At 41.2% G+C, this 10,426-nt stretch overlaps 2 protein-coding genes across 5 annotated transcripts in view; both read right to left on the reverse strand.

Annotated features, from left to right (window-relative positions):
* Poc1b (POC1 centriolar protein B) overlaps nt 1-8,967 on the reverse strand; it is an 86,487-nt gene extending 77,520 nt beyond the window's left edge. For all 4 annotated transcript variants that reach the window (XM_076854923.1, XM_076854925.1, XM_076854922.1 and 1 more), the window contains exons 1-2: nt 8,888-8,967; nt 8,133-8,217 (exon numbers count right to left, since the gene is read on the reverse strand). In XM_076854923.1, the coding sequence (XP_076711038.1) occupies nt 8,133-8,217; nt 8,888-8,902 (100 nt within the window). In that variant the 5' untranslated portion in view covers nt 8,903-8,967. The remainder of the gene's footprint in view (nt 1-8,132; nt 8,218-8,887) is intronic.
* Nucleotides 4,335-7,781, reverse strand: Galnt4 (polypeptide N-acetylgalactosaminyltransferase 4). Its single transcript, XM_076854921.1, has one exon. It carries the CDS (start codon nt 7,564-7,566, stop codon nt 5,830-5,832), a length of 1,737 nt encoding a protein of 578 aa, XP_076711036.1. The 5' UTR covers nt 7,567-7,781; the 3' UTR covers nt 4,335-5,829.
* Nucleotides 8,968-10,426: the final 1,459 nt, after the last annotated feature.

The raw sequence follows: 10,426 nt of genomic DNA on the forward strand, positions 1-10,426 counted from the left end.
TTCCCCTCCCTCTTCCAGCTTCTGGTGCCTCTAGGCAATGGTGGCTCTGTGGCTGCATCACTATCTCCTGGCTGGCTTCACTTGGCCTCCCTTATCTCCTCTGTGTTTCTCTTTTAAGAGCACTTGTCCATTGAATTTAGGGTTTACCACATAATTCAGGATAATCTCATATCAAGATCCTTAATTACAAGTACCAAATAAATATTTTTCCCAAATAAACTCACATCACAGGTTCCAGGGATTGGGATATGCATACATCATTTGGAGGGCCACCATTTAACCCAGTGCAGCCTCCGTGGCCCTGCCCAAGCTGCCTCTGCAATTCATCTCTCTTTTCCTTCATCAGGCTCTGAATCTTTCTGGCATCCTTTTTCTTCCTTGATCTAAGATAAGCTCTTTTCTACCCTTGGTCTTTGCTTATGCTACTCTTCCTTCAGTCTTCAAGCCTTCAGTTAAACCTAACTTCTGCAGAGAATTATTCCTTGACCTCAATCATTTAAGTATGTCTTCACTGTATTAACTCTACAATACATCCTTTTTCTCTTTACTTCACAACATTTGATTGTTTGATTTTTTTTTGTTCCATCAAATTGCACTTAATACATGGATTTACAGATTTGTTTGCTAATATTTGCCTGCATGACTGGACCATGAACTCTACATATCATTTTAGGAAGCACATCTGTTTTGTTCACCTCTGTATGTATACCCAGAGTAGAGAATAGTATCTGGTACCCAGTAGCAGTGACTTAGTAAAGGAGAACTAAATAGAGAAGAAGAAAAAACCTTTCACCTCTTTTGAAAAGAATAAGATAAATGTGAATAAATGAGCAAGAATAGTGACCAGACAGCTGAAGAGGACATCACTAGCTTGCAGTGCTTAATCTCTAGGTGAGGGCTTGGTTATCAAGGGAAAAAAGTGTACCCAATTATTAGCAAATTAGAAAGACTTCTCTATTCTTTCATTATGTCATGAACAACTACATAATTCAGGAACTCACTTCACCTTTTATAATATTCTCTCTCCTGTCCAAACATTTTGACTGAAGTTTCTGAGAAATTTTAGGAAAAACGCCAATAAATTGATTTCATGCTCCACTTAAAACTAAGCTGAAGAATACAAACACATATCAAACTTTCTTAATTCTGAAAACTACAAATTGATTCAAGTATTATTAATAATAAAGCCCACTGGCTGTTCTAAACATGCTAGTCACGCATGGTGGCACATGCCTACAATCCCAGTGACTTGGGAGACTGAGGCGGAAAGATCACAAGTTCAAAGCCAGCCTCATAAACCTAGCGAGACCCTCAGCAACTTAGTGAGAACCTATCTCAAAATAAAAAATAAAAAGGACTTGGGATGTGGTTCAGTGTTAAGTGCCCCCTGGGTTCAATCCCTGGTAGCAAAATGTAAATCAAAAAAAGAAAAACAATAAATAAAGTAAAACATGAAGAGAAAAATTTCTTTTGGGACACAAGAAACTTCTCATCATCTTTTTTATTTTCCTGAATAATTTTTAAATATTGAAATATAATTTGCACACCATCAAATTTACCCTTGTAAACTTGTAAATTCAGCGAGGTACAGTGGCACATGCCTATAATTCCAGTGGCTTGGGAGGCTCAAGCAGGAGAACTGTATGTTCAAAGCCAGCCTTGGCAACTTAGCAAGGCCCTAAATAACTCAGCAAGACCCTGTCTCTAAATAAAATTTAAAAGGACTGGGGAGGTAGCTCAGTGATTAAGTACCTCTGAGTTCAATCCCCAGTATAAATAAATAAATAAATAAGTATTTTTACAAAAATAAACAAAGTATTTCTGGTTCAGTGTTTTGCACAAAGCTGTGCACCTACTATCACTAATTCCAGAACACTGTCATTGACTCCCATTAAAACAACAACAACAACAACAACAAAAAAAAAAAACATTCCCACTAGCAATTGTTCTTTATTTCTCCCTCCCCTAAGCCATGAACACCACAAATAGATTATCTCTTTTGATTTTCCAGTCTTTTTTCATAGAACTGAAACACAGAGAGAGGTAATTTGCGTAGGGTTGCAAGAGTCACTTAGTAAGAAAGCAGGGTTACGGCACACCTACTTACAATATTTCTAAGTGTATAAAAACAAAGTGAAAATGTTCATTGTACCTATACATATGTAGAATATGAAGACATCTGATAAAAGCAGAGTTCTTACAACAGCCATTCTTAGTTATTGTCTCGCTAGGGACAGGCAAAGGTGTTAGCCAGGAATCACTAAAAAGAGAGATCCTACTGGGCGAAGGGAATTGTACTTATGAACAGGGAAAGTGTGAGGTTATGTGATTTAAGGCAGACATTTGTCTTTTCAAACCAGGGTTTTGAAATTAGTGTTCCTATAAATGCTCGTAAGAAAACCAAACGAATTAAAACTTATTCTAAAGTTAAAAAAAAGAGAGAGAGATGAAAAAATTAGTGGTCCTATGCCCAGGGGTCCATTTACCATTTGTTTCCTTATACAGTTGCCCCACAGGGCCTTATAGATCTTTAGATTGTTTTTAGTTTGTTCATGAAGAGTTAATGCAATAAGAATACTAAAACCACTTCAAAATACTTACTGGTTAATGACATCTTGGGAAAAAAAAAAAAAGGAACCTTGAATTTTAATATTCTGTCTGCATTTCCAGATAAGTAAAAAAAACTAACAGCTTACCTTACCTCTCTTGTCATCATAAATGTGTACACAGGAGCAGTAATACCATAGACTAAAGTCATCAGAATCCATTTGCAAAAATAATATTAGGCACACGTTTTATTTTATGTCTTAACATTACAAATACCATTTAACAAAGGAAAAAAAGATGAAAACTTCTCATCACACAGAAAAAAAATTCATCATTCAAAAGAGATTAATCTGAACCTCAACATTATCTGTGCTCATTCAAAAACTATTATTCAAACAGCCATTCAAATAGAAAAGTCAAAACTAAATATTTTATTAATTATAATTGAGTCCCCCAAACAACTAAGATTATACAACTTAGAAATAAATCTCTTGTCTTTAATCTAGAAAATTCTGATTTACTAACAAAAATGTATATGCAAAAGCCTACTATTGGGTGAGTAAACAAATTTTCTTTTACAAACAAGTTATTTTGAGTTACAGAGATCCTTGCAAGGACTACATTATCATTTTCTTAAAAATAAAAATGACTGCTGAAAAAGCTTATTTAGCCAATCTATTCCTAGAATTGGTCACTAATAGAGTGAACATTTAAAGTGGAAATTCCTTGTCCACTAAGTAGTTTCATAATACTATTACTATGCATGTAAATTAACTCAAAAGTCAACTCTTAAATTCTCTATAGTGAGAATGCTTTGGTACCAATAAATTAGAATTAGGGAATCAAAATGTATTTTATATGTAGTATTAGAGTGTATTTTTGGAATTAAATTGAAACATGCCAACATATAAAAAACCAAAGTCTTATTTCTCTGTTACATATAATATTTTGAGGAATGAACAGGCTAACTATTTTGAATTATTGGTATAAATAAAGGATCAGCCCAAATTTTCCTACCAAAAGATCACTGGTTACACTCAACAATTTAGGGTAAAAGGTAAACAAAGAATTAAGTAAAATACTCTTTCTCCCTTTTGATATGAGCATCAGGATACTGAAATAAAGTAATTTCAATAAGTACTTCCAGAATATAACCATTTTAGTTCTCCCGTATTATAGGATGCTAAAAAGAATCACACAAAATAAAAAGAGAAAAAAATTTAAAATAAGTTTAAAAAAAAGAAAATTATTTTTAAAAAGAGACTGGGCAAGGGGAGAGGGTAGGTTTAGGGAGAAACTCGAAAAATTCAGAGCATTATTATAAATTCTTCTCAAATTAAACCCAAGGTGGAACACACTGCACATGGGATCTAGACAATTTTTTGATTAAGTTTAAGATTGTTGGATAATGCACAGAAACTATCAACACATTTTCACTTTAACAGGCAAAAGAGAAACAAAATAGTCACAATCACACAACAATTATAATTTTTATATGGTTATCCTAAATAATTTTCTTAAATTCAGATTTTGCAAAGTTCCTACTTGACAAGTCATCAAACACTAAAAACAACATCATCTATGAATATTGTGGACTAATTCTTTATGGAACATCATGCATTTTTTTTTTAAATAATTCTAGACCAAAGTGAAGTAAATTTAGATTTAATTTTAAATTCTGTCTGTGATGTCTAGATATAACACTGGTACAAAATCAGTGAAAAATACTTTTACAAATGTATGTTTAATTCTGAAGTAATTTAGTTTGGAAAATGTTTGTTACTAGTTAAAAGATTACATTTAGACCTTAAAAGATTTAAAAACAAAACTGGTTCAACAAATGTCAAAATGAAATGACTACAAACTCAAACTACAACAACTTTACATCCACAAAAATATACTATTTCAGGAGAGTTCAGTTCACTTTAAAAAATTTTTCTTTTGTCCAGGCTCACTCCCGGACTGAACATTGCTCAACTGTTCAACATTACCTATGTTAAGCGAAGACATAAAAAGTATTGTAGAAATTGCACAGTGACTGAGTCTGAGAAAGAGAGAATGTACAATCAACATCTCAGAGCTGGAAGGGATCATCAAGCTCCAGTTCAGTACTCACAGATGAGGAAACTGAAGCCCAAGCATGTTAAATGACTTGATCAAAGTTACATGCGTTGGCTGAGCCATTCATTCATTCGGTCACTCATTTACTCACTTACTAAAAGATACCTAAGTGCCAGGCTGCTAGGTGCTGAAAATGAGATAGAAGGCAACATTCATAATTGCCAAGACAGTCTTTTTAACCTGTGATCTTAAGACAAATTCTTAAGTTTTCAGATCAGCAAGAAATCGTAGAGGCTTTTGCAGAACCTGGCTTGCTTTCAGTTTCACACGTTTCAGTAAACACACTCGGGTTTAATTTCAGAGAGGCCTCAACTGTGTTTGCTTTACATGATTAAGCATTAACAAAGGGAAACACAGTATTCTGAATGAGTCCCTTTCTAGTACATTCATAACTTAAGAAGTGCAATCAGAAAACACCCTAGACTCACAAATAAATTCACAGAAAGGACAGCTTACAAAACTAATGATTCGAGGTATAGGTCAGTTAAGTCCAACAGCTCAAGTTTACAAATAGTGGAATGTAAATATCTCCCCTTTCATTCAGATGTGGGTATGGTTTTCTGAGATGCTGTGTGCTAAAAAGACTTCCAAATTCACATTCTGATGCCCTCTTCCAATGACAATATATCTAAACTAGACCTTTTTCTTCTTATGATCAACTTTCTTTGATTTCTACTTGACTAAAGGAAAATTAGTTTAAACAATAAACAAAACCTAAAATTTAACGTGCTGGCTGAAAGAAATTAAAATTCTATGCAATCAAAATAGCAATAGCTCAAACCGCACATTTATGAGTTTTTAGGGAAAAAAAATGCAATGTGCAGTGAATTTACCCATCAACATAAATCATACCCAATTTTGCTTGGACTTTTACATTCTGTAATGTTAAGTCTGGCACTTAAGTGTTCTGTATATCTCAATTCACAGTCAATTTAAGGAGAAGAGACCATATAGACAACTCTCTTAAGTAAAACAACTCATAAGTAAGGCACTTTGAAATATTAAACAGCAGCACTCTGTGTACTCAGTTTCAGTGTAATACCCCAAAATGAGCCACAGAATTTCTAGTGCTCTCACAGATGTCTGTTGGGTGACTTCTGATAAAATATAATCTTCACTGAGGCTACTGTCAGCTCAAGATAAAAGTGCTGTTGTGCTCTTCTATTTTTCAAAACGCCAAAGCTGATTATTATCTAGGGCATCACAAGTCCTCATTTGTACCTTAGGCAGGCCCTCAGGTGTCCGATAAGCACTAAGACATAGTCCTGAGTGTGGATGAAAAATGGTTCCATCGTCTTTAAAATGCCAAATAATGTTTACTGGAACAGGGAACCCATCTTTAGGACAATTTTGCATTCCTACATAGTTTTTTTGCTCAGGAACCTCTGCACATAACTCAGTCACAGAATTAAACCGTATTTCTTTGCTTGAAGTATATTCAAAGAATTGATTGCCTCCTTGACCATGGCATCCAAACAATGAAAGGTTAGCACCTGTTGGGTTGTTGTCAGGAGAATTATAATCTAAACATTCCGAGGAGATGCCTATACTGCGAATAGCCCCATGCCACCCTGCTCTATCCTCTGGTATGTGTAAATTAGAAAACACATTTTTCAAATACCAGTCAAAACTCTTGCATCTAAGTCGTTCTCGTAGTAATTTTCTTTCAGAAATATCTCCATAAGCTTCTTTCCGTGCTGGAGGGTTTCGATTGTAGAAATGTTCTTTGTATTCATCCATCCACACTTCTGCTGCCCGGGCAGTATTCTGTAGGAAATTGGGGCGAGCATATGGTGCCCGCTTAGGGAACACATGGCCCACGTGTGAACACGGGTGGATCTCCAATTTACCACCACACTGCCACACCCTAAATGACAGCTCGAGGTTTTCACCTCCCCACACTTCCATTCCAGTGTCATATGTTCCTAGGTACTGAAAATATTTCTTGCTGACAGCAAATAGTCCTCCGGCCATGGTGGGTGATCTGATGGGATCAATTCTTGATTGCCGCCTGTCCCTTTCATGCTTGGGGACAGAATGCCACTGAAAAGTTAAACGCCAATCAAACCCACCAATCATGGGCTCCCCCGTCTGCATATAGAATTCAAAAGTATTCCAATCAATAGTGTCTATAACAGGACAAACAATTGCTGTTTCATCTGCATCAATCCTTTCCAAAAGTGGTTCCAGCCAACCAGAATTACATTCGCAGTGACAATCCAAGAAAGTGAGGACCTGCCCAGTGGCAAAAGTGGCCCCAATTAGGCGGGCCCTAACCAGTCCCTCTCGCTTATTGGTTCTAATCAAGCGAACTCTATCAAGCTTACTGATATAAGTTTCAAGTTGTGCCTTCAAATACACTCTGTCACTCAAGTCATCAACCAAGATGATCTCCTTCAAAAGGACTGCAGGGGAAGTTTCTAAAACACTGTGAATGGTGCGAAGCAAAGTCGACCAGGCTTCATTATAGAAAGCGATGATAACAGAGGTGGTGGGAAGCTTCCTATAGTTGAACTTCTTGGATTTACACTCATACATTCTTTTATCCTCTATGTGGCGATGCAGAGAGATCCTGTCACTGAGATAAATATTGATAGCATATCTCTCAATGAGTTCTTCTTGCTTCTTCAGTTCATCCTCACTGAGCTGGAGTTTGCTGGCTCTTCCCCACTCCCCAAGGGCATGGGAATCTGCAGGAGGCTTTTCATAAAGAGGTCGAGACAAATCCTCAGTCTTTTCCGCAAAGTTTGAGTGCCTTCTAGACCCCCGTTGCCTGGCAAGGCCGGGTCCTGAGGAAGCGTGGAAGGTAGTGACCGAGAGCTCCACCAGGATATAAGCCACTGTTAAGAGCGCCAGCAGCAGGCAGCTCTTGCCTGCCCACGTCCACCTCACAGCCATCCGGATCCTCCAGGCTAGGACGTAGACCCGGCCACCAAGCCACCGCGCAGAAGCGCTGCGAAACCCGCAACTTGAATGCCCGGCTCAGGTAGGGGTGAGTTCCCCAGCAGGTCCTTCTTTTCATGCAGGCGCTCGGCTTCTTTCCAGCCACCGAGAGTTTCCCAGAGGCCACCTGAGACCCTTGGGTCCTTAGCCTCCGGCACAGCGCAACTCTTCTTTCCCACTTCCTCCTGCGGCTCTCAGAACTTTTCACAAACTCTCCAGCCAACACCCCACCCTCTCCGGGCCGAGGACAAACCCCTCCCCTTCCCACTCACTCCTCCTGGTGGTTACTTTGCGAAAGTCGTCTGCTAGGCCCAGCCAGCAGGCGGCTCTTGGCCCGACCCAAGAGGGGTGACCAAAGAGTCCCCTGTTGCCCCAGGCTCCCCAATCTCCGGCCCTTCTTATCCCCCCTACAGGTTCTCAGTGGTTCTCCGGGGGAGCCAATCTGGACAAAGGGAAAAATTTATGGCCGACTGAACTGTTGTTTCATCACGAAAAGAAAAAAAGAAAGAAAGAAAACTTACCAAGTTGTTTGCCGTTGGGGCTGAAGTTCACAGAGGTGATTGCAGCTTTGTGGCCTTTAAAGTAACGCTCCAGAACGGGGTCCTCCTAGGAAGGAAAGTTGTCAAGTTCAGAAAGCGGGTGCTAATCGGAACCTCTGGGGGTCGGGGAACCTAGGCTGCCCCTCCCGGGGGGTTCGGATCGGGAACCGCCGCGTAGAGGGCGGACCGCAGAACCGGAGCGCTCGGCAGCAGCCTTCGCTCGGGCGCGGCACCCAGCACCCCGACGGAGAGACGCTGGGCGCCGGCGGCCCCGGCCAAGCTGGCAAAATCCTCCATCCGCGCTTCCCAGACTGGAGGGCATCCGAGGGAGGACCACCTGAAGGCTCATTCGAAACGCGCGTTCCCAGGCCCCGCCCTCCGGCGCGGAATCCGCAGGTGCGTGTCGGCGCCCGGCCCCAGTGCTCTCCGACACCTCCCCGGTGATTCTGACGCAGGCGCTCCACGGAGACCCTCCGAGAATTCGAGGGGAACATGGGCTGGCGGGTCTCTGCCCAGAGCTTCGGGACGCGGGGAGGAGCGTCCGGCAGCCCGCCCTGGAGCTCGGCATTCCCGCTGCCCAGCCGCAGCGACACGCCGACGCCCCAGGGCGAGGGGCCAGCGGCAGAGCCGGCTGCTGACACCTGCCTCCATCTCCCGCCAGGTGTGGGCATGTTCCCGACCTGGCCCCGCAGCCCGCGGGGACGACTCGGGGGAAGTGCCGGCCAGCCGGTCCTTACCGGAGCGGAGGCCATGGGTGTAGCAGTTAGCTCCGGATTCCTGCCGGAGTGGGGAATCGGGGAGGGGAAGGGGTGGGAGAGGAGGGGGGGGACCGTGCGGCGCCCGGAACCGTCTGCCTTGAGCGGCAGCGCCTCCCGGTCACTACAACAACGGCGGCCCAATCAAACCCCGCGCTCCAGGCGTGGCCAGACGAGCCCCGAGACCCTGTCCGCGCCGAGGACTGCGGGCCCCTGTCGCCGGGCGGGCCGCTCCGGGACCGAGTGCTGCCACACGTTAAAACCAATGTTTATTAGCCAACCACGTTTATTAACGCCAGCGTTCTCCAGAGTTTGATGCTAGGAAGGGGATAGTAATCAGGTCCGGAATGAGAGCGACTGAAAAAGGAAAAGGGCTGTGAGCCTTCTATCGATGCAATCAGTGTTCTATTACACGTTAAAGAGACCGCGCGCGCCCACGGGTTTCCAACTCTTCCCCTACAGCTTGTTATGACAGGAGAGGGAGCTTTGATATGAAGAGGAGCAGCTTGCTAGGTATTAGTATAGTCCGAGTATCTAAATCCCTGGAGGACAGATTTGAAGTAGTTTAATCACATTTCTCCACCCGCAGTGCCCTACGAGAGACACCGAAACCGGACACACCTGTGATGTTCATCCATTTAAATGTTTTCCTGCTGTTTGTGTCTATTCTCATCTGCTCGTTTGCGTATGTTCAGAATAATGAAATTACACACATTTAAAGTCTTAAAGACTTAGTAGCGTGTTTTTGGTTTCAGTTACTAGACCACATAGTAACTATAACAATTTCTACAGTAAGCTTTCTTACACATAGTATCATTTGTACTTCAGCAACATTATGAAGTCGGCACAGTTACAAAATGTTATCAATGTTAGCAAATTTGAAACTTTATTCTTAGCTATTGATCTTATAGGCCATACGGAGATAGCTCTTAGTACATACCTTAAAAAAAAAAAAAACCTGCCTCAAAGGATGAAGGGTACAGCTGAAAATTATGGAACAAAGATTCTTGGCAATAAAATGGCATGATAGACCATGATAAGATACATATTCTGTGTAAGCGAAAGGCATGCTACATGCTTTTATTACAGTTCTTTTAACTGGTTGCGTAGTGACTGAGTTTAGCGATTAAACAGGTAGAAAATGGCTTTAGATTGCAATACAGTACTAGTTTAATTCAAGAATGTTTGTTAAACATTTGCTGTATGTTCAACCTTGAGGGATACAAGGATGACTGAAATATTTTCCCTGACCTAAAAAACTCAACAGTCGAGGTTGATGAGTCTCACTCATATTTTAGTACGTGTAATGCTGATATAGGGCTCTATTGTCAGAGATGCTGATTGAGCATATATGGAGTGAAATCTAGGGCTCTGCACATGGAACAAGCTCCCTAGATGATTGCTGTGTTAGTGTCAGCTATAATGGTAAGAAACATTACTCTAATCTTAGAGATGATGTGTCATGTGCCGAGAGCATTGATACAGAGAACACTTACCAAGGCCCTGGGTTTGATCACCAGC

The sequence above is a fragment of the Callospermophilus lateralis genome, chromosome 4, assembly GCF_048772815.1.
Source record: "Callospermophilus lateralis isolate mCalLat2 chromosome 4, mCalLat2.hap1, whole genome shotgun sequence".
Taxonomy (NCBI): Eukaryota; Metazoa; Chordata; class Mammalia; order Rodentia; family Sciuridae; genus Callospermophilus; species Callospermophilus lateralis.